Source organism: Silurus aristotelis (genome assembly GCF_946808225.1).
Source record: "Silurus aristotelis genome assembly, chromosome: 10".
Taxonomy (NCBI): domain Eukaryota; kingdom Metazoa; phylum Chordata; class Actinopteri; order Siluriformes; family Siluridae; genus Silurus; species Silurus aristotelis.
The window spans coordinates 5,125,798-5,151,033 of NC_139583.1; the positions used below are offsets into that span (position 1 = coordinate 5,125,798).

The 25,236-nt window shown below is 41.1% G+C and overlaps 1 protein-coding gene across 4 annotated transcripts in view; it reads left to right on the plus strand.

Annotated features, from left to right (window-relative positions):
* The window catches only part of LOC310732036 (transcription initiation factor TFIID subunit 4), an 87,884-nt gene that overhangs the window by 11,495 nt on the left and 51,153 nt on the right, over positions 1-25,236 (plus strand). For all 4 annotated transcript variants that reach the window (XM_083552215.1, XM_083552214.1, XM_083552216.1 and 1 more), the window contains 7 exons: positions 410-571; positions 2,106-2,181; positions 2,357-2,471; positions 7,567-7,736; positions 12,283-12,413; positions 15,721-15,846; positions 19,287-19,343. In XM_083552215.1, the coding sequence (XP_083408341.1) occupies positions 410-571; positions 2,106-2,181; positions 2,357-2,471; positions 7,567-7,736; positions 12,283-12,413; positions 15,721-15,846; positions 19,287-19,343 (837 nt within the window). The remainder of the gene's footprint in view (positions 1-409; positions 572-2,105; positions 2,182-2,356; positions 2,472-7,566; positions 7,737-12,282; positions 12,414-15,720; positions 15,847-19,286; positions 19,344-25,236) is intronic.

Genomic DNA, 25,236 nt, shown 5'->3' on the forward strand with positions numbered 1-25,236 from the left:
TTTTCCAGCTGTATGTGGTTCTTCCCTCAAACTGTTCCCATAAATTTGCAGACACACAATTGTATAGGACGTCTTTGGTTGTGGAAGCATGAAATTTTCCCTTCATTTCAACTAGAAGACCCAAACCTGTTCCAGCATGACCATGCCTCTGTGCACAAAGCAAACTCCATGAAGATCTGCCTTATGTGGGTTGGAGTGAAAGATCTTCTGCTATAGAGCTCTAACCCTATTGAACATCTTTGGGATGAATGTGAATGCTGACTGCACTCCAGGCCTCCTCTCGAAAACGTTTTTATTTCAGCTAGAAACCTTTATATTTATACCATTCATATGGCATATCTTTGTGTGTGTGTGTGTGTGTGTGTGTGTGTGTGTGTGTGTGTGTGTGTGTGTGTGTGTGTGTGTGTAGAAAAGCCTGCCGGCGTTGCGTTTGTCCTTGTTGAATAGTCAGCAGTCACTCACTCAGCCTCCACAGACTAAGACCACCACATCTCTAACGGGAACAGTCGCAGGGGCTGTTACTACTGGCAATGCCCCCCGGCAACCCAACAGCACCATCACACCACCACAGGTAGGCACTGGCTTCTCTCTCTCTCTCTCTCTCTCTCTCTCTCTCTCTCTCTCTCTCTCTCTCTCTCTCTCAGTCTCTCTCTCTCTCAGTCTCTCTCAGTCTCTCAGCACAATAAACTATGAACTTCATAAGATGGAGACTTCACTTGAACTTTGCGCTTTCTTTGGACGTCAGCACCACAGCCGCAGTCAAATCAGATCAGACTGTCAGAGTTTCCCACTCCCAGTATGTAAAGCACGTTCCTGTGAAGGACAAATTGTATGATCGGACCCTATAAATCTACTGCTTTATTCAGGTTCCTGGCAAGTGATGCATCAGACAAGCGATACTTTGTTCAAGTGAAACTTTAATTAAGTGCTGCATACTCTGCATACAAGCAATGAATTAGACAGCAAATAATTCAGACAAGCGATACATCAGACGAATGATCAATCAGAAAATCAAAGCATCAAACAAACGATAAATCAGAAAATCAAAGCATCAAACAAATGATAAATCAGACATTCAAAGCATCAGACCAGAGATACATCAGACAACTGATACATCAGATAATTAATACATCAGACAAGCATTGTCATTGAATTGGACAAGAGGTACATCAGAGAAGCGATACATCAGAAAATCAATGCATCAGACAAGCGAATTATCAGACAGCTGATACATCGGGCAATACCGGACAAGTGAAAAATCTGACAAGCAAAGCATCCATTGGACAAGTGATCAAATAGATAAGCGATATATCAGACGAGCACTACATATATCAGGCAGTTGGTGCAACAGACAAGCGATACATTGGACAAGCCCTACATCAGATAAAGTCATATTGAAAACCTTCATCCAGGTGCATAACACATTTTCTGCATATAATAAACACACATCAGTACACAATACAACTATATATAGATCATGGTTTCTTCTTAACTGTGACACAGACTCGTTTCTCTCTCGCTCTCTCTCTCTCTCTCTCTCTCTCTCTCTCTCTCTCTCTCTCTCTCTCTCTCTTTCTCTCTCTCTCTCTCTCTCTCTCTCTCTCTCTCTCTCTCTCGCTCTCTCTCACTGTGTTGTATTGAACCGAATGCATTTTCACATCTCGGAGGCCTGAAGCTGGGTTTGGGACCGAGCTGATGGCGTAGTGATATTGCAGGAAAACAAGGCAGTGAAATATGCAGCATGAGAGAACAGGGCAGGATAGATGAGAACCCTGGGGGTCTCGCCAGGGGCCCTACAGAGGGGATGACCTGCTTATTAATGCACTCTCTCTCTCTCTCTCTCTCTCTCTCTCTCTCTCTCTCTCTCTCTCTCTCTCTTTCTCACCCTTTAACTCTTTTTGTTTTTTTCTTTATTCTGTTCTACATTTTTCCTACCAACCTCTGCACCGTTTTCATTGCCAGTTCATCCTGTTTTTATATATATATATATATATGTGTGTGTGTGTGTGTCTTTTGATAATTGTGATGTAATTTCTATAAAAATTGTGTATGAAGGTGCACACGAATGTGTTTAGTTTTTTTGCTTTCTGTATCTGTGTGCGTAGAATATTAAGAGGACAGGGACGATAGGAGGACAGGTCCGGATGCCGGTGGTCATCACACAGACAGTGCGTATGGCAGGTACGAGTTTGGACATCGGAAAAACATCGGTAGCGTTTGTTTGTTTGCTTTTCACAGAGTTTCATACATTAAATTAATTTTCTCAACCCTTTATTCGCTCACTTGTCCTCAGTATGCGAGAAAAGAGACCGACTGTGTCTGTGCTGTCCGTAATCCACTTGCTCTCTTTCCTCAGGTGCTGTAGGGAAGAGTCCGGTGGTGCAGGTAGGGAAAAGCCCCTCGGCGGTCAGCGTGCAGCTTTCAGGCGCTCTGAAGAACAAAGTCAACGATCCTGGGGGAGGCTCCTATAGGTACTTACAGCAACATCCTGTGTGTGTGTGTGTGTGTGTGTGTGTGTGTGTGTGTGTGTATATACAGTGCATCCAGAAAGTTTTCACAGCGCTTTAAGTTACAGCGTTATTCCAAAATTGATTCCATTATTTTTCTCAAGATTCCACAAACAACACCCTATAATGACACCGTGTTTGAAATCTTTTAAAATGTATAAAAAGAAACAATTTACAAAACATCACTTGTACATAAGTATTCACAGCTTTTACCATGAATCTCAAAACTAAACCTGTTTCTACTGATCATCCTGGAGATGTTTCTACAGCTTGATTGGAGTCCACCTCTGGTCAATTCAGTTGATTGGACCTGATTTGAATAGAAGGTCCCACAGTTATCAGTGCATGTCAGAGCACAAACCAAGCCATAAAGTCCAAAGAATTGTCTGTAGACCTCTGAGACAGGATTGTATCGAGGCACAGATCTGGGGATGGGAACAGAAAATTTTCTGCAGCATTAAAGGTCTCAATGAGCACTGTGGTCTCCATCATCCGTAAATGGAAGAAGTTTAACACCACCAGGACTCTTCCCAGAGTGGAGCCACTTTGCCAAACTGACCTATTTGGGGCGAAGGGGCTTATTCAGGAAGGTGACCAAGAACCTGATGGTCACTCTGAAAGAGCTCGAGTATTTCTCTGTGGAGAGAGGAGAACCTTCCAGAAGAACAATCATCTCTGCAGCACTCCACCAATCAGGTACGTATGGTAAAGTGGCCAGACAGAAGCCACTCCTTAGTAATAGGCACACAACGACCCACCTGAAGTTTATCAAAATGCACCTATAGGACTCTCAGACCATGGGAAACAAAGATTGAACATTTTGGCCTGAATGCTAAGCGTCATGTCTGGAGGAAACCAGGCACCGCTCATCACCTGGCCAAATTCCTACAGTGTAGTGGTGGTGGCAGCATCATGCTGTGGGGATGTTTTTCAGCAGCAGGAACTGGGAGACTAAACAGGATTGAGGGAAAGATGAATGCAGCAATGTACAGAGACGTCCTTGATGAAAACCTGCTCAAGAGCGCTCTGGACTCTCTGAAAATGGCTGTGCACCGATGCTCCCCATCCAACGTGATGGAGTATAAAAGTTCTGCAAAGAAGAATTGGAGAAACAGATAGTTGTGCTGAGCTTGTAGCATCAAACTCAAAAAGACTTGAGGCTGTAATTGGTGCCAATGGAGCTTCAACAAAGTATTGAGCAAAGGCTGTGAATACTTGTGTACATGTGACATCATGCTTCGGGTCAACTTCGGTTTGAGGGGGAAGAAATGCAAAATAAAAAATTGCTTGTGTTTTTTTTTTTTTTTTTTTTATTAATGCAATTTATTAATATTAACATTTGTGAACATCAACAGTTAAAATGTTTGAAACAAATTAAAAATAAAATGCCTGCTTGGTTAAATAATATAAAATAATATAATATTGTATAAAATAAAACATAAAAATAAGATTTTTATGACACTTTTTTTAATATATCGATTAAATTGAATAATCGCTTTAACAAATGTCTTCATTACTTCCATCTTTCACTTCCTCGATATGCAGAATTGTCATAATGTTCTCCTTAAAATACCAAAATATTGGTACGAATACGTGAATCATTACACCGTAACCAAACCGTAAATAGTAAGGACACAGTGTTCTGATGTGTAAATGTCACAAGACACTAGATTACAGCCAGGTTTTCTTCCAAACTGTGTTCCAATGCTTTCTGAAGATTCTGGTTTAAGGCAGTCCAGAAAAAAAAAACATTCTGTACCCAGGTCAGGGTCGTTTTGGATCTTTGTGCATGAAGCAGGAATATACCATAGAATCCTGCCACACACTTATTCCCACCTAGAGGAAATTTATGATAGACAGTTCACGTTTTTGAGAGTTGGAAGGAAACTGGAGAACCCAGAGGAAGCCCTGGCGGTGTGTATCTCATTTTTAATTTAGCATGTTCTCACAGTGTGCTGCAGCTGTTAGCTCCGGTGAGATACAGCTGTGAGAGCTAAGGCGTAAAAGTGTAATACTCCGAGCAGACACAAGGGGTCAGCATTGGCTTTAACTGAGGGAAAACCAGACCGTGTAAGATCACTCTTCTTTTGTTTTTCAGACTCCTGGACTCACACTCGTCTGTCCCCTTTAACTTCTCCATCTCGGTCTCATCCTCCATCTCATCCTTTCTTTTTTTATTTTTTTTATTTTCTTTCAAATGAAACGAGCGGGACGTATATATCGATACCCCCGGAGTATCCAGTATCACGTGTTGCTTTTTTCCCACAAAGAGTTCTCTGTAAAGTAAAGTTAGGTGTCTTATTTATTTCTGTTCGGTTCTGTTTCTCTACCCCGGAGGTGCACGGAGCCTAAATCTGCCCGAGCTGATGCAACGCTGCTGCCTCCCTCTCAGAGAACGGAAGAGTGTGTGTGATGGATGCGCTGTATATTAAAATAGCAACGGTGTATCATACAGTTTTATAGGAAGGAACGCAATGAAAGCATTGTGTGTGTAAACCATTCAAAACAAACCTTCACTACTTAACTTTCTCTATGCACTCTCTTTATACGGCCCAAAAACACAAGCGACAGTGCAAATAAAAAGAGTTTTTTGTAAGTTGTATCTATTTATTGATTTCTAAAGGTGTAATATGTAATAGTGCAGTGGTTAAGGTATTGGATTTTGACTCGGAAGGTCACAAGTTTATATCCCTGTTCCACCAAGCTGCCACATTGGGGCCCTTGTGCAAGGCCCTTAACATTTTCACTCGGCACGCAAACGTAGCAGCGTAGGCTCCACCCTCCGCTTGCGAACCGACGCTCGTAGACTTGCCCACTAGGCCATGTCTCAACTCGAAGTGAATTTTTTTAACGAACTGCACAATCTGAAGTATTTTATTCCATTTATTTGTTATAATAGTTGGATGAATGGATCATCCATTCAACAAGCTAATTCCAGTTTATTCTGTTTTGCATTACTAAAAAAGAATTTTTTGCACAAAATGTAAGTTTTGACACTGGAGACTCCTTCCAAAAAATTACTTAATCCTTGAAAGTTTTTGTATAGTGAGTTATTATAGTAACAGTCAACCTACAAGATTGAGCGCATTAACATAATCCAGTGAGATGCCTTGAACCGAGGCTTTCTGACCAATCAGGAATCAGAATTTCAGAATAAATTTTTTATTTATTTTTTTATAAATCTCAGTAGGGACGAGTGCAATTTCCATAATTGTGTAAAAATCACCACAGTGATATTAGTGGTTTGTGTATGTTTATGTGATCTGTGTGTGTGTGTGTGTGTGTGTGTGTGTGTGTTGTGGTTGACCAGGCCACCGAGTGCATCATAATGGCTGTGTGTATCCACCCCTGAGGCGAGCTAAAGCTGCAGGCGCTGATTGCTGAACCAATAAATCTTTAGCAGCTGCGCTAATTAAGCTGTCAGGTCTGCGTGTAGCGGCAACCGTTCTCCCCAGTGGCGCTTTATTTTTTTGTGGCTACAGCAGTCCGGAAAACTTCCATGACCCGCTAATGCTGTGCTGTCCTTTGTCCCGATTCATAGTCTTTTTTTTTTTTTCTTTTTCTAAAGCAGAAACTTCCAGTAACGCTCGTATGGCTCGTCCGATCACATGTCCTTCACAACGTTAGCAGGGCAACAGAACTTGAGAAGAGTCAATATTTTGACAATTGCTGGCGCTACAACATGATGCAAAATAGTTGTAGGGCAGGAGTTCGGTCTGTACTGTATCTCTATAGAAGAGGATCTGCTTGCTTTTTCTCTTCGGTGTTATAAATTCTGTCTATCCAACTATCTATTTGGCTTTTTGCACAGGGGTATTTTAATGTTGGACCAGGTTTTGGTCTCCTAGTTCAAGTGAAGGGAAAATTTCATGCTACAACCTCCAAAGCCGTCCTGTGCAATTGTGTGCTTCCACCTTTGCGGTAACAGTTTGAAGATTAAATCAAATATGGCTGAAAAAGTCAGGTGTCCCAATACATTGACCATACAGTGCAAACTCATTGTATTTTTCAAAACTTAGAAGAACACTAAGTTTTATAAGGTAAAGAATTTCAATTAAGATCCTTCAAAATGCATGAAGAATATTGAACAGCATTGTCTAAGAGTGGTGCTGAGGGGGTAATCTTGAGCTCCTCATCTCCCCCTTTCATCGAGCATTCAGGTGGTGTGTTAACTCCGTGTGCGGCGTCCTGATCTTATAATCGTGTGTGTCAGCCTCCCGCTGCGGTGTCAGCACTCATACACACTCCGAACAGCTGAACGGAACAGACGTGTCGCCATGCAGCTCCAGCATGGGTCCGTGAATACAAGCAGAACGCAGGAGCCTCTGTCAGAATCAGTGGACCCAAATGAAAGCAGAGAACGATCACTTCTGGCCCACCTGAAGGATCATTAGAACGGACACGGAAAGGGCAAAAGCCCTGATTGTGTTTGAGCACTTTTCAGGTGGGAATGCATTCAGTAGCTGCATTTAGGTGAGAATGATACTGTGCAGGTGTGTTCAGGTGAGAGTTATAGACCATGTTTAGGCGTGTCCAGATGTGTTAAGGTCAGAGTGACAGTGTCCAGGTGTGTCTAGACGAGAATGACCATGTCCAGGTGTGTTCAGGCGTGAGTAACAGTGTCCAGTTGAGAATAACACTGTCCAGATGTGTTAAGGTCAGAGTGACAGTGTCCAGGTGTGTCTAGACGAGAATGACCATGTCCAGGTGTGTTCAGGCGTGAGTAACAGTGTCCAGTTGAGAATAACACTGTCCAGGTGTGTTAAGGTCAGAGTGACAGTGTCCAGGTGTGTCTAGATGAGAGTGACAGTCTCTAGCTATGCCCAGTTAAGAATGACACACAATTTTCAAGTGTGTCCAGATGTGAGTGAGACCATTTCCAGGTGTTTACAGATAAGAATGACACTGTGTCCAGGTGTGTTAAGGTGAGAGTGACTGCGTCCAGATGAGAGTGATAGAGTACACATGTGTCCAAATGAGTAACACTGTCCAGATGCAGTTCAAGTGAGAATGACAGACCATGTCCAGGTGTGTTCAGGTGTTGTATTTTGTCTTTCAGGGACGATGATGATATCAACGACGTTGCGTCAATGGCCGGGGTGAACTTGAGCGAGGAGAGCGCTCGTATCTTAGCAACCAACTCGGAGCTGGTGGGCACGCAGATCCGATCGTGCAAAGACGAGGCCTTCCTGCCCACGGGTCTACTGCATCGGCGCATACTGGAGATGGGTAACGCATACACGCACACACACACACACACACACACACACACACACACACACACACACACACACACACACGTGCACACGTTCTCTAAAATAAAAATAAATAAACATTTTATTGCATGACTCGTTACTGTATTTTTTGTGTACATTATACAGACCGGGATAAAAAGTTAAAAATTATTTCATGTTTCTTAATTTTTTCTGCTTCTTCTTCTGGAAGTACACACTCATAAACGTTTTCCTCCCGTCATCCTCCACGCCTGTCCTTTTCACACACAACTTAACCTTCGGTGTTGGACATGATCAGTCCTGAGGCAGCAGTCTGTTTGCATTTCAGCTCCTCGTTGTTGTTAGTTTGCACCCTCAAGCGCTACAGGACGGACATGTATGGCGTCTGAGTGTGGGAGTGAGTTTAGGGACAGGGCGTCCCCTGCTGGTCTTGTATCAGTGATTGGGTGAGTAAAGGTCTCAGGTGACAGTGGACAGAGGGAGGGCAGAGAGCATGCCAGCTTCACTCAGATGCACAGACACCGTTCTGTTTTCTTCCTGCCTTCTCAGGGTTTTCTTGTTGCACAGCCCACATTGCTTTTATTTAAACTGAGAGGCATATAGGCCATAACTTTGTAATTTGATCTGAGCATCATTTAGGTAACACATTACTGGATGGGACCGACATGCACACTCCATTAATGGGACTGACCAGCACATAGACCACACCTCCATTCATTGGACTGACAGGCACATAGGCCACACCTCCATTCATTGGACTGACAGGCACATAGGCCACACCTCCATTAATGGGACTGACCAGCACATAGACCACACCTCCATTAATGGGACTGACAGGCACATAGGCCACACCTCCATTAACGGGACTGACCAGCACATAGGCCACACCTCCATTAATGGGACTGACAGGCACATAGGCCACACCTCCACTACTGGGACTGATGGGTCCTTAGGCCAAACCTCCTTTATTAGGATTAATGGGCACATAGACTATGCCTTGTTTAATGGGACTGACAGGCACATAGGCCACACCTCCATTAATGGGACTGAGAGGCATATATGCCATACCTCCTTTACTGGGGCTGATTAGCAATTGGACAAGACCTTCTTTACTAGGAATGATGGGCACATAGGCCACACCTCCATTAATGAGACTGATGGGCACATAGGCCACACCTCCATTAATGGGACTGAGAGGCATATATGCCATACCTCCTTTACTGGGGCTGATTAGCAATTGGACAAGACCTTCTTTACTAGGAATGATGGGCACATAGGCCACACCTCCATTAATGAGACTGATGGGCACTTTTTTTTTTTTTTTTTTTTTAGGACTGCCAGGCACATGCGTCACAGTTTCCTCACTGGGACTGCCAGGCACAAACACCACATGTCCTTCTTATTGGGACTAACAGGAACATAAGTCATACCTTGTTTACTGGCACCGATAGGCAGATAAGTGACCCTACCTTTACTGGAGCTGGCAATATATAAGCTACACTTTCTATACTGTGACTGACAGGTTTATAGGTCTCATCTTTTTACTAGGCTTGACAGGCACGTAGTCTACACACCTCTCTCTTGGACTCATAGGCATTTAGCAGATTGATGTGCGTAAGAAAATCCAGTGGATAATGTTCAGATTTGTGTGTGTGAAATCAGCGATTTAAAGAGTGACCATTACTTGTCTTTAGGCTATAATGGGTCAGTGCTGGTGTCCCTGCTGTGCGCCTGAACATGGCACACATTCTCAGCTGGAGCTGTCTGAGGTGCTGCTACAGTCACATAAGCATAAGCACACAAGGCCTGAACCACACAATGGACACACACATACACACACACACACACACACAGTCAATACTTTATATTTCATTGTCATTTCACTAATATACACTGTGTATATTTTCAGAAGAGGGTCAACAGGGATTTTTTTTTCGCCATTTATTTCAATCAAATAAATGAGAACATCATAAACAGTACATAAAAGTGCAGTATGTCTCGTGCGAGATCTTTAATACGATTATGCTGGAAATGCAGAAGATGCAATATCATAACATAATATCCTCAAATATCTCGTCTCAGCACCACCGCATGTCCTCGTTCCTTTTCTGTGTCGAGCGATTGTGAGGTATTCAGTGTGGCGGCTGCAGGAAATGCCAGTTCGCGATAAACTTTTTACTGTTCCTTTTTAAAAGAATTGCGTCGCTTTTTTGTGTTTTGCTGCTCATTATCCCGTTGGGATCGCGACTGTTTTCGAGCTGTTGAGGAAGTACGGACTGTGCGTATGCAACGGACGATTTAAATAATTGCCGTGATTTACTTAAAAGAACAAAAGAGGGGGAAATTATGTTAATTTGGAAATAAAAGAAAAGGACGTGACACGCAGTAGCTGAACTTTTGCACGGCTGTAGGTAAGCCTAATTAGCGCAGAATGTCACCGCAAGTAATAATACACTGGCAGGGACCTTTTTAATGTTTTTTTTTCCCTCTGAAAAATATATGCTTCCTTTATTGTATGTGCGCACAACTGCCGTGTGATCATCTGCAAGAAGTTCATATACAACATATTATATGAAAGGCTTCTACGCAACTGTGATGCAGATGTTCAGGGAAAACTGCTGCTGCAGGGTGCATATAAAAACTAATTGAATATAATTTGTTGTTCATTTGTAGCAGTTTGGATTGTGAGACATTGTAATGTTGTTTATAACAGTGCTGTGCTAACTGGTCAGAAATTTTGTATAGTTGCACACCTGACAGCAGTTTAAATCACAGGTTTATGTTGTTCTAATACAGTACACGGACATACGTTTGTAGACACCTGACCATAAGATTGGTATGTGCTTCTTTTTGAACATCCCATTCCACATTTAGTCCCCAATTGCTGTTATAATTAACCTCCAATTTTCTGGGAAGATGTTCCACTAGATTTTGGAGTGAGCCGTGTGAGATTAATTCACAAGGGTGTTAGTAAAGTCTGCTACTGAGGTAGGTGAGGTGAGGAGACCTGGGGTGCAGTCAGACTTCTTTCCAATGGTGTTCCGTAGAGTTAAGGTCAGAACTCTATAGCGGGCTGCTCAAGATCTTTCACATCAACCCATGTAAAGCAAATCATCATTGAGCTGGCTTTGTGCACAAGGGCATTGTCATGCTGGAACAGGAAAGGAAAATGTTGTTCTAGCTCATCTGTAGACATCAATTCGATTCATTTTTATTTGTATTGCGCTTTTAACAATGAACATTGTCTCAAAGCAGCTTTACACAGATAATTTGGTGATAAAAAATGAATATGTTCTTTATAAGTGTAAGTTTGTCCCTGATGAACGAGCCGGTGGCGACTGTGGTGAAGGAAAAACCTCAGAGATAGCATAAGGAAGAAACCTTGAGAGGAACCAGACTCAAGAGGGAAACCCATCCTCATCTGGGTTGCACCGAATGTCCATTTATAGCAGATATACGATGTTGTGGGGTACAGTGATTGTGATCAGAAGCAAACTGTAGTCCTGAGTCAATGTAGCAGACTGTTGTCATTAACTACATTTCAAATCCATCCTCAAAGCTCCCGTTCTTCATCATTCGCATTTGTATTTCCTCAAACTTTGCATTCACAGAACCAAATATGGCTGTAAAGATCAGGCATCCCAATACTTTTGTCCATATAGTGCATGTTGATGGTTCTATAACACATGGACTCGATGTGATGAACCTGTTATGTTGTTTTTTTTTTTTTAGGTTGAGTTAAATAAAAAACTATATTTTATAGCTGATAGAGGAAATATGCTCTTTGTGCTTTGTGGATTCTCAGTAACATGACACACATGGATTTTTCTTCATCTTTTTTACTTCAGGAAGAGAAAAAAAGAGATGCTGTTATATTACAGCTGCTATAGTATAAGTGAAAACAGGAACTATCTTGTGTAGCAGATGTTCCAATGATATTAAACTGTGAGCTGATTTCAGGTAATGTGTGTTATTTCATTTTGAAATCAATGAATGAATTAAAGAATAAATTATACGGACAGAAGTATTGGGAGACCTGACCCGATTTGGCGTTCTTTTTCAAAATGCTACCACATAGTTGGAGGCACACAATTGGATAGTTTACTAATGCTATGGTGAATGAATGGGCACAAAAGAGTGAAGGTTATCATAACAGGAAATGACGACTGAATGCAGAATAGGATGTTCAAAAAGCACATACTAATCTTATGGTCAGGTACACAAACTTTGAATTGTTGTGGTGTAATACACTCTAAGCACTTTGGGATGTGCATTTATTGAGAAGTCATCTGTTTTATATTGCAAGCATTCATTTCACCTCATGTTATGGTTAAGGGTTCATGACTGGTATTATCGTTTTAGTAGGGTATAAACTCCACATTAATTACATAGAATACAATTGAATGAAAAGGTTTGACAGACATAATTAGTGAAAATAAGGAATCTGACAGGATTATGGAGCACCAATGGGGTCAAAATGTAAGCATTATGTTTCATAACTACAGCTCATGGATGTTAATTGTTGTTTACATGTTTTCTAGCTAAGAAATTCGGGGTGACCGAGGTTCCTTTGGAGGCAGTAAACTTCATCGCTCACGCCACACAGACACGGCTGAGGACGGTGCTTGAGAAAGTGTCCTTCATTGCCCAGCATCGCATGGACTCCAGTAAGGTAGGAACTGAACAGTGTAAAACGAGAGGAATTCAGGAACTGTATCTCAACCATACTCAAACATATTACGCAGACATGGGAACATCTGGATTTTTTTATGAAACTCTCAGATTTTCCAGTTGGTCCTAACATGCCTTTGTGTCTAACAAGTTTCTTTTTTTAATATTTAGTCAAAGTTTTATTGATTTTGTATTGAAATTTAAGCAAAACAACAAAAGAGCCAATCAGTATACAGTTAACACACAACATGCATTAAAACACATTAATAACAATATAACAACAATGTATTAATGTGAAAAGTGACCATGAAAAGGCAAAGGACAAGCTAACACAGAAAAGAAAAGAAAAGAAAAGAAAAGAAAAGAAAAAAAAAGAGCAAAAAAGAAAATGTCAGAGCTAGGGTCTTGCTTGTTTAAGTAAATCCCACTAAGACATCCATATCTGCCTTAATAATTCAGATTTGTTCTGTGAGTCATGTTTAAGTTTATCCAAACGGGAAATTTGCCAAAGAGAACAAAACCACGGCCAAACACATCTTCAGAGTTGAAACCTGAGATGATGACTATAGGATAAGGTATACATTACCAGATAAGTAATGAAATTAAATAAAAAGTGTGAATCCGAAGCAAGATATAGTGATGTTTTACAGTATAACAAATGTATAGTTGGAGACAAAAAGAGAATTTTCCAAAAATCATTTTCTGAACCATTTCATGTACCGCATACGAAAAAGATTGAATTTTATTACAGTCCCAAAATAAACGCATCAATGTTCCTATTTCGTTCCGAATTCGATTTGCATTTAAAAAGTTTGACAATTTTAACAAATTATACAAGTTTAGTTTAATTGCTGGAGATTTTTTTTTTTGCGCAATTTTCCAGGAGCTTTGGAGGAGCAGGAGGCAGTTGAAGAGTTTCACGTTTCAGATGTACAAACATTCTGCTGCTTTTCAATGTCAGGCTGGTACAGTGTATGTTTCTCTTCCAGTGTGTTTGTTTTTCCGAAAACTTAGAGAAGCACTTTTATCAGGAAATATCTATGGGATATTGTACACTACAATATCTCGTACTTTAATGTTTAAAATGTAAAGGATTAGGTTTTTCTTATAGGAAATGAAAACGGTGTCTGATACGATCTAAAAATTACAAATAAATGTATATATAAGTTTAAATACAAGTTTAATATATTCCACATTATTGAACAACTTACCTTAGCCACCTACCTAGTTTGTTGTTTGTGGGTTAGAAGAGACATGTAGAACACAATTCTGACGGAGGAGCAGAAAAATCTTGAAAGTTCATCTGTCCACCACTGGGTTAAAGTACATCTAGAAGAACTTGGTGTGAAGTGGGACATGCTGTAAAGAGCTGCTATTGAATGCAAATCTCATTTTTATCTTAATTTTATGACTCAGAAACTCCTACCTTCTACATAAGAGTGTTCATGTGAATTTGGCCACCTGAATTCAGAAACAGTGGTGCATTAATTCCCCGTGTCCATCAGCTAAAATATTTTTTCTAAACATTACCATTTGGAAATTTGGATGGATAAACGAACGAACATCTTTTTGGATAGTTACAGAGATCCAGACAACACTGTGACTATACCTAAAGTATGAGAGCTCAGTAATTAAGGTGTTAGAATTTGAATGGAAAGAGCATGCGTTCAAATCCGATCTGTAGCAAGCTGCATTTGCTGGGCCCTTGAGTAAGGCCCTTAACCCTCAAAAGGCACCATTTTATAAGATGAGATTATTGTAAATTGTTTTGGATGAGGGCATCTGCCAAATGCCATCGTGAAGTTTGTTTTAAAAGCTCCTGGAAGATGTCGGACTTCTGATCAGAAGGGCGTAAGTTCAAATCCCACCACCACTAAGCTGCCACTGCTGGGCCCTTGAGCAAGGCCCTTGACCCTCAACTGCTCAGCTGGATAAGGGCATCTACCAGGTGCCGTAGTTTTGAGAACATAATCATGCCTGCATTCCTCAGCGTATAAGTGCAGGATGTGGCAGTTAGACCAAATGTAGTACTTTTTCTGTAAAATATCCAAGAGAAAGTTGGAAAAGTCTTTTCGCGAGTTGTTTAAAAGTCTTCGTTTCTTATTTAAAAAACCTTTGAACAGAGGTGAAACGTTAGTCGATTTCTTTCTGGAGTGTATTCTACCTAACCCAAATTTGTACACATGCGTTCGGTTTGCAGCGTGCGCGCTAATGTTGTGTCCCTGGCGACCTTGTTTCTTGGAAACTTTATCGTAAACATCTTGAAGGGCCAAAAGAGTTTTCAGTAGCTTGAAAGGAGCAGCAGTCATGCATATGGTTCAGATTTAAGAACCCGCCGCTTTTATAACAATGTTCCTTGTAATCGTGTTTATCTTTTTAAATTATTTATTTATTTATTTATTTTATTTTATTTTTTTATGAACATTGTATCTTCAAGTGTGGTATAAATAAAACTTGCTAGCGCTAGACCACTCGGTACCGGATGAGTTAAAAAAAAAAAAAAAAAAAAAAAAAAAGATGCTGACGCCGGCCCAGAGGGAATAGTGTCAAACTTCTCAAAAGGAGACGGATAAACATCCATCCAAAAACGAATAGAAAGTCTCTACACACAGCACTACTGCATCGTCTCAGGATCGTTTGTAGGCTCACGTACACGTCAAAAAAACTTCGAATGAGGCAGAGGAAGAAAAGAAGCGAGACGAGGAGGAAGTTGAAAGCTTTTTTTATTTTTTATTAAGTTGTTTATTTGCGAGCAGGACTGCAGCCAGGATCGGCGATCGCGGCTCGCTTTGCACATCCACAGATCTTTTGTCTTCGCGTGTTGCGGGTTTAAAAATGACGTGCGATAGAAGCGTGCGAGGCCCCGTGTCTGTTTGAAGCCACACAGTGACATCAATAAAGCAGAAAAAAAATTACTGAACTTCATCTCAGTGCACCACAAAGAGAGAGGAAAAGAGACAGGAGAAGGTGAAAGACAGAGAGAGAGATCGAATGGATATCAAAAGACATTTCAGCTCGCGTCACTGTGACACACACACACACACACACACACACACACACACACACACACACAAAGAGTGAGGTAACAGGAGAACCGAGGCTCGAGAACACTTTTCTGAAATAAACACATTTAATTATAGCGTTAACAGTTTGTTTGCCCACAAACTTTTTTTTCTCCTCAGTCTTCTCAGAGGCTTCAGTGCCACATGAGATGCGAGTTATAAACAAAAGTCTAAATCTGAACGAGATGTTTTATTTTCCTAAATCAAAACTTTCTCAGCTCATTCTCGCTGTTTTTCTGTCTCCAGGATGACGAGTGGTACGAGCAGTCGTCAGACGTCCGCTCTCAGCTCAAATTCTTCGAGCATTTAGAGCGGCTGGAGAAGCAGAGGAAAGACGAGCAGGAGAGAGAGATTCTCCTCAAAGCAGCCAAAGTGAGTCAAAAACCAGCCACATATAATAACGACGTCACGCGGTCCTTTACACTCAGACGTTGTAATGTTTGTGTGCGAACTTCCCGGGTTTATTCGAGGTGGAATCAAAAACTTTTTCGAGAAATGCCACAAGAAAGTATTTTATTTATCTACATTCACACACCTTCAAAAATAGTTTTCTTGAACAGTAATACAGCACCCCCAGTGTTCCTGTCACCTCTGGAATGCGTCCTGCAAGCACCTCCTGCTATTGGCGCTGGATCTCCGCAGTGGTGTCCATACGCCGATCTTTAAACCAGTTCTATCGAGTAGGTTGGTGCGGAAAGTAAGATCATGTGATCGAGTGCTCGGGCGCACACGTAAACAGAATAGCAGACGTGGTAACGCACGTGGTCAGAATAGTACCCAGATGTACTATACAGATGTACCCAGGATGCCTTTTGGCACACTGACTTATGAAGGTGCTCCCTGTGACTGTGCGTGCAGCCTTGTTCTACCATCTGCTGGCGTGTTACAAGAGTAGTCTCAAAACTTTTTAATACCACCTCGTATATATTTATATATACATATATAATATACAGTATATAAAGACATACATATGGATTTCACCCTCCAAATCTTTTCCAGTTGTTCTTTTAGCGTCTCATGCTTCCCAATCTTCACGTATTCCTCTCTGAGGTTACAGTCAGCTAGAATTGCCAAATCTATCACAAATCCTATCTTTTGCTCCTTTGTTAAACATCACTATGTCTGGTTGATTAGCCAGCAGCTGCTTGCTAGTCTGGAACTTCCTCTTCTGGTCTCAACAACTTTCTATGGTGTTTCTCATTGGACCTGCAAGTTCTACTCAGCACAGATGTTTCTACACAGTATCTCGCACTCTTAGTGTATGCTGCTACTCTGTACTGTTTTAGCAATGTCTGAACAGTCTGCCCCCCGGATCCTGTCCCCTGTGGTAGACCGTTGCCTCTATAGATTTTTGGTTAATAGCGTAAATAAAATTGTTGCGAGTAGCTCTGAATTAGTGCGTCTGCCAAATGTCATAAATGTGCATGCAATTCTTCTAGTATCATAAACTCTGTGCTGTCTTCCAGTTTGGAAAACACTTTTCTAGCTACTGGAAAGAGATTATTTATTTATTTATTTATTTATTTATTTATTTATTTATTTATTTATAAACTATTTTGGTATAATGATACCTATATACAGGTATAATTTTCTTTTTATTCAATGACAGTGAAAGGCTAAGTATATATATAGGTTAGACTTTACGCACACACACACACACACACACACACACACACACACCCCCACTTCATTTGTGTCCTTGCTTTCTGCTGTGTCGGTATCATTGCTCAGCTCAATCTGACCTCATAAACATGAACCAGCTAAAATAATCCCCTCTTTTAGTGTCCCCTTAAAATATGACTCAAGTCGAAGACACTTGTCTCAGTCTGACAGCGACCAGAACGTGAACCTCCTGATATATTTACAGCCAATTAGATCTCTCTCTCTCTCTCGCTCTCTCTCTCTCTCTCTCTCTCTCTCTCTCTCTCTCTCTCTCTCTCTCTCTCTCTCTCTATTTCTCTCTTTGTAAGGATGAGTAATGACATAATCCGTGCCTCTGAGCACCTCAGGGCAGATAAAAAAAAGAAATCATAAACACAAGAGAGAGCGAGACGAGGGACCTCTATAAAGATCGAGTGCAATTAGAGGAATTCACACAGTTCACCTTCTTTTCACTGGGATCGGACTCGTACCAGCAGTGGACCATTAAACTGCAAAATGACACAAAGTGAAAGCTTTGTGATGTTCAAGAAAACCAATAGATGTAACATTCCAAATCATCATCATGGTCAAAATACTCTTTAAGTAAGAAAGTTAAGAAATGAGAAATTTATTTTACTTGAAAAAAGGAAAATGAACATCAGTATTTACAGCCTTCACCATGACACTGAAAAACTGAGCTCAGGTGCTTCCTGTTTCCACTGAACATCCTGGAGATGTTTCTACAGCTTGAGTCCACCTGGTAAATTCAGTTGATTGGACATGATTTGGAAAGACACACCTGTCTATAGAAGGTCCCACAGTTAACAGTGCATGTCGGAGCATGAACTAATCCCCTGAAAATACTTTCCGTGTGTGTGTGTGTGTGTGTGTGTGTGTGTGTGTGTGTGTGTGTGTGTGTGTGTAAAATCAGTAAATGAAACATACAGTATAAAAAACTTAAGAAACTGAGGTTCATGTACATTACATTCATTTATATTTCTGTTGGAAAAAAAAACCCTAATTTTATTTGTTCATAATGTCAAATATTTAAAATGATTTTAAACATGAATTTAAATAAATTTAGTTTCGACTTAAATTACAGTTTCCTGCCATGTTAATTTGAGTTTGTGGGAGAAAACGGTTGTAAAATAACCAATCAACCATCAACAAATAATCAGTGGCTTTATCAAACATTCAGATTTTTCTTCGAGACGTTTATGTGGAACACCACGTGACACGTCTTTTCCTTCTCGTGTTTCATTTGCGAGTCATAAAGCGCAATTTGAGTTTCTATCAGTCCATTTTTCTTTAAATAAACCAAATATTGTCAGAGCTGGTAGATTGCTGTACTATAAGAGGAATACAACATGCTGTTGATGCCATGTTTCTGTAATACTACAACTTTTTCATTTCTCCTATACCAGGACACGTCTATATCGTACTTTTAAAGAGCTTTGGAATGAAGGTATTAATTTGTGACCTGATTTACAGCTGAAGCTACTTTCAGGAAGCTGCTGTTACAGGAAGTCAATAAAATCTTTTGACCAATCAGAGTTGAGAATTCATCAGAGAATTGTTTCGGAACCACTGAAATGGGTTATAGTGAGTTTATATAACGTAGAGGGTTAGGGTGTGTGTTTTGACTAAAAAGGTGTAGTGTGTGTGTGTGTGTGTGTGTGTGTGTGTGTGTGTGTGTGTGTGTGTGTGATGTCAGAGCAATGAATTCAAAGCCAGAATGTATAGAGCTTGTAATAATGACTTACTTTGCTTCTATACTTAATACTGTTAGTGTTAATTCCACAGTGTGTGTGTGTGTGTGTGTGTGTGTGTGTGTGTGTGGGCATGCGATATGGATTTCTAAACACTATCTTTTGATTAAAATCGTGTAGTTCTAGGCGTAATCAGAGAAAGTTGGGGGGCAACGCCGGCAGTGTGGGCGCCATTGTGAATAAACACACACACACACACACACACACACACACACACACAAGCTGTCCTTGACACCTCGTCTGTGTCCCATTTCAGCTCTATTTTAGTGCACACCTCCACCACAGCTGTTAACCTTTCATTTTCTTTTTTTCCTTTTTTCCTCGTTTCTCTCTCTCTCTCTCTCTCTCTCTCTCTCTCTCTCTCTCTCTCTCTCTCTCTCTCTCTCTCTCTCTCTGTCTTAGAGTCGCTCGAGGCAGGAGGACCCAGAGCAGGCTCGTTTGAAGCAGAAGGCAAAAGAGGTGAGAGCACTGCTGATCATTACCCCTGACATTTCAAGGCTTCGCCGGATTAATTTTTCATGCAGCGCTACATATGTAATGCCATTTAAAGTCTGACTCTTCAGAAAAAAAAAAAGAAAAGTTGGAAGTATTATTTCCGCTGATTGATCTTCACAGATTGGTCTATCTCTCTCCCCCTCTCTCTTTCTCTCTCTCTCTTTTTCTCCTTCCTCCTCCTGACTGTGCTGAGCTTATTAATTGCAGGGTTTTTTTTTTTTTTAGTAAAGAGTTAAATCAGGTCGTTGTTTGAAGGTGCAGTTTGAGTCCTTTTCCACTTACCATCTGATCTGATGATCCCATTTACACCACAAAGAGACTGTAGTCTTTTTCAGGCTGATGGTTTTATGTGCATATACGGTGCATTCACACCCGAAAACGCTGACTTGCAGGTTTTCCAGTCTTGTTTTTTATTTTTTCCCCTATTGTTTTTGATATATTTGGCCAATTAAAAAGTTTTTGTGCAGCTCTCAGTGGATCTGCTCGTATTTTAAACCAACGAGCCCACTTATTTTAGACTCTGAGGAAAAATAACGCAATATTTTCCTCATTATCGGTCATTTGTTTTGATGAAATCGGTACACTGAGTACTCCGTGGAATATCAGTGCATCGGGCTGATGGTTAAAAAACTGCACATCATGAATAAACATGCGTCAGGTTTACACCAGCAATAGCATTTCTGTGGATTACACCAATTGGAATGGCTGAATATTTGTACAGTTTTATATTGTACTCACACACAGTCCATGCACACACTCGTCTTGTCCACACACTCGTCTTGTCCACACACTCGTCTTGTCCACACACTCAACATCACTCGTCTTCCACCGCTGCAAACACACTCCTGCTGATTTCAGAGTGAATTTTAAAAAGGTCTTGCTGAAATTGCGCTTTTATTTAATGTTCTTGGCGAGCAGGAACTGCCTCTTTCACTTTTTTTCCGCTCTCACCGAGCGTAATGGTGCTCGTTTCTCGTTATGCTCGCTCTGGTTTTCATCACCTGATTGGCTGGAGGCGACAGTGCCGCTGTTTGTGTCGCAGGCAGAGCCTGTTGTCCCGTTTTTTTTTTTGTTTGTTTTTTTTTGCACATCTGCCCAAATTTTCATCCAGATAAATGAGCGCATCGGACGCTCGCTTCGCCGTTCGACGAGGGGAAGCGAACGAGTGTGTTCAGAGAGACATGGAGCAAAGACGTGAGATTTATTACTCAGTGCCAAAAGTATGGCAAAGTAACATCGGCGGCGGCACAAGACTATTTCCGGAGACTCTAGAAACGACCCTCAGCCGTGTTCAACCAACCTGAAGGAACAGAGTGCAGATTTTATCTGACAGGCTAAAAAGGGGGTGGGGCTTAGGTTTGACTGATGCTTCTGTAATTCTAAGAGGCATGAAGTCAGTTCTTGTGAATAAGTAAAAGTAAGTGGAAAATGAAAAGTCTCGGGTGCATAGTACATGACGAGTGTGTGTGTGTGTGTGTGTGTGTGTGTGTGTGTGTGTGTGTGTGTGTGTGTGTGTGTGTGTGTGTGTGTGGTGTTTGAGACATACCTTGTGGAATGAGGGCTGTTCTCATCCGTCTCTTTCTGCCCTTCAACAACATTCAATTCTTCTTTGTGTGTCTCCCAACCAATAACACACAGTTGGTGTGAGGGTGTGTGTGTGTGTGTGTGTGTGTGTGTGTGTGTGTGTGTGTGTGTGTGTGTGTGTGTGTGAGAGAGAGAGAGAGAGAGAGAGAGAGAGAGAGAGAGAGAGAGAGAGAGAGAGACCTATCTATGGATAGGCCCAGTGGTCAGATGGACTATTTTTAAAACGCCCACAGTAAAAATCAATGACTGAAAACAAGGCTGTGTGTGTGTGTGTTCGCGCGTGTGTGTGTGCGTTTGTGTGTTTAGAAACGAGGCCTCCATTCTGAACATGACATTCTCTTATGAGATAGATAGAGAGAGGTGTGAGGGGTTGAGGGATGGTTGGGAGTGTCTGTGGGGTTGGTCAGTGGTGGGGTGAAGGGTGAGGGTGAGAAAACGAGTGACAGAAAAAAACGAGAGATGGGGAGTGAGGGATGGCCAGAACAAGAGCCACAGTTTGCCTGGGCAGATAGATCATGGTGTCAGGATGCGCAGACTCTCTCAGGCCACAGATTCATCATGAGTGGCCCGGTCTGGAGGCTACGGGACGAGAGGGGAGGAGAGTCGCCTCCGTCCTGAACACCTGGGTCATGGGCTGCCTTTTTAACCCAGCACGCGCGCACACACACACACACACACACACACACACACACACACACACACACACACACCCACCTACCTCCAGGTGCAGAACTGAGGCCAGAGTATATTCGAACATAGCACAGTGCAGAGAAACTTAAGAGGAACACTAGCAAAGCCAGGTGTGTGTGTGTGTGTGTGTGTATGTGTGTTCCCTGAGTGTGTGCTACTGAAAGCAGCAGAGTTTAGTAATAGACTTTGCCTCCAGAGTATCAGCATGTCATTGTGAAACAGGAAGGAAGTGGGACGAGATCTAGGCCTCAGTTTGGAGTAATGCGCCTGTGAGGAGACGTTTCCAGAGCTGTCACTGCACTGATTTCTGATTGGACAGCCTTTATTACAGGAGCACAAAGCTGCATCTGACACCAACCAAATCTAAATCTGGAGCAGGGCCAGTTTAAGAGATTTCGAGGCCCTAGGCCAAATGTATATCGGAGGTCCCCCAGGCTTCCTTCCCTCCACGATTCAGAATAAAAAAATAGCATGTTAATTTCTAACCATTTATTTTTACAAACCCTGTTCTCAGTACTTTTACATATTTTATTAAATGTGCATATTAGGGGTGTAACGGTACACGAAATCCACGGTTCGGTACATACCTGTTTTTAAATCACGGTTCGGTTTAGGGGAAAGAACTGCAAATCGCTTGTCGTTTTTTTATTAACGCAATTTACTTTTATTAATGTTTGTGAACCTCAACATTGACATTTTTAAAACAATTTTAAATAAAAATGCCTGCTTGGTTAAATAATATATAAAAATATATTTTATAAAAAAAAAAAAGAAAAAAGGGTTTAATCAAATTACTCTAATACATCGATTAATTTTATTAGTCAAATAAATTAGCACAAATTACATTGATTTTAAATCAATTAAATAGTTTATATTTGTTAGACCCCATTCTGGTTATCCAGATGTGTATATTTGTGTGTGTTTTTCTCCTTAACTGTGGTACTTTTTTCAGCAAACTTTAACAAATGTCTTCATTCCTTTCATCCTTCATTCATTCACTCCCTCGATATGTGAAATTGTCAGGATTTTTTCAGTGACACTGCGCTAACTCTAGTTCCTTTTTTTTTTATACCACTGGCATTGTTGCGTATGTTTAAAGTTTAATAATAGTAATAAAATGCACTTAAAGTGCGAGGCAGAGACCAAACAAACTCAATACGTTCCTGAGGGAACTCAGATTTTAACTATGTTCCGCACCTAAGAAGGATTGCATTCGATACACGTGTACTGAACCGAAAGCCCTGTACCAAACAAATTTCAGTACGAATACGCGTGTCGTTACACGCCTAGTGCATATTACTTCAGCTTCGAATTACGGACCACAGCTCTACTGTGTCATTACCACTTGTTTTGTCAAATATTGAGAAGGGTCAAGAACAGAACTTTTTAATTGCCTCTGGCTCACAGTCTTGCCTTCAAACACTTAAATCTGTAAAGACTGACCACCCCATCATTGTTGGAATTGAAACTAAGTTAGATCATTTAAAGAAGGGAAAGTTTAATATTATATCTTGCTGGGTTCCAAGTCATATTGGTTGAACTGGCGGTGAGAGAGTGGATACGGCTGCCAGGAAAGCACATGATCTGGAAAAATCTGACCGTGAAATACCACCTTCTAAACATTAATTAACACACATATATTTCTATTGATGGGTGAAGCTCCTCCTTTATGTCTCTCATGTCAGACCCTTATGACTTTTAAACACATCTTGTGGGAATGTAATTTTTATGATATCGCTTTTATTCAGAAACATGTTTACAACAGAGTTTTCATAATGTATTACATGAATGTGTTAAGATTTTTGTCTTGTGTAAAGCTGAAATGTTTAATATAGTAATTTAAATGTTATGTATTTGATGATGATCATGTATATGGCCCTGATACTAACATGGTTTAAACATCAACAAACATAATTAAACTAGGGCCAACTTCTTCTTCTTCTTTCGGCTTCTCCCATTAAGGGGCGCTACAGCGGATCATCTGTCTCCATACCCCCCCAGTTCTCTACATCTGCCTCTTTCACACCAACCACCTGCATGTCTTCCCTCACCACATCCATAAACCTCCTCTTTTCCTCCTTCCTGGCGGCTCCATCCTCAGCATTCTCCTACCCTAAAAGAAAAAAATATGAAAGGTCATATATTCCAGCTTTTCTTATTATTATTCCTTGACCATGGCCACCCAGCTGGATTTACTGTTTAGATTTACAAACTTTTACTTTTACTTTAGCATTTCTTTCTTTCACTTGAACTGCGAGACCCAAACCTGTTCCAATTTCCCCTGTGCAGCTCCATGAAGCTAAATAGGTTTGAGTGGAAGATCTCCTGCTAAAGAGCTATGACTCCAAACCTATTGAGATGAATGTGAACACTGACAGCACCTCAGACCTTCTCACCTCACCTACATCAGTACCTGAACTTTGCTAACACGCTTGTGTGAGCACAAATCTGCAAGAGAACACTCCAAAATGTACTGGAACAGAGCGTCGAGAAAAATCCTGACTTTTCTGTCCCGTATTCATCACACAAGCCTGTGTGAAGGAGTTGTTACTATAGAAACCATAGAAGATATAATAGAATAGAAAAATAGAAACCTTGTAGCTGTAGCTAGTAACTAGCGTCATTGTTATAGAAAATGAACCAACGTCTTTTGACCAATCAGATTCTAGGAATCAGCAGCGCTGTGGTAGAAATTAGAATGTGGCTCTGGATGTTGTGTGATTAGATTCTGTTAGACCTCAGCGGGACCTGAATATAACTTAACATCGCTGATGAGGTAACTGATATATAAGTCTCTCTCTTTTCCTCTCTTCCTCTTTCTCTCTCTCTCTTTCGTTGTGTCTCTCTCTCTCCCCCCTCAGGGCATCTCCATGTCCTTGTAGCGATGCTCCACTTTTTTGCTCTGAGTGCTTCCATGCTCAAAGTGTCCATTGGGAATCTCTCGACTTTTTGTTAGAATAATTTTCCTTAAATATTTTTCCACCTCAGGCGTTCCTAGTTTCTCTTTCTATTTTTTTTTTTTTGTCTCGTTTGCTCGACAGAATTGCATGAAATGTCTTGAACCGCAATTCCCTGCATTTCTTCTCTTTTGTACAACCTGGTATGCTTCCAATTAGATAATGATGCGCACGCGCACACACACACACACACACACACACACACACACACACACACACACACACACACACACACACACACACACACACACACACAAAAAAACACACACACACAGCCTGGTTGGATATGGTGACTGATCACAAATCGCCAGAAGAGTCAGAATTTAGAAGACATGGGAATCATCTTTCTGCCTTTATGCAGATGAGGCCAAAGATCTCATAAGAATCGCAAGTTCAAACGCTGGAGCGATGTTATTGTTTCAACTTTTATTCCCCCTCATTCATGGGTTTCATACCTTGGGGTTGTGTGGTGGGGTAGCAGAGGGGTAGCCCTGCTGCTACACCCCTCCTCAGTCACAGAATCCTGATTACTGTCTGTCTGGGATTTCTGTACATGATTGCATGTTCATTGTTTCCTGTATTCTCTCTAAGAAACATGCTGTGTATACTGCCCCTATAGGTGTAAA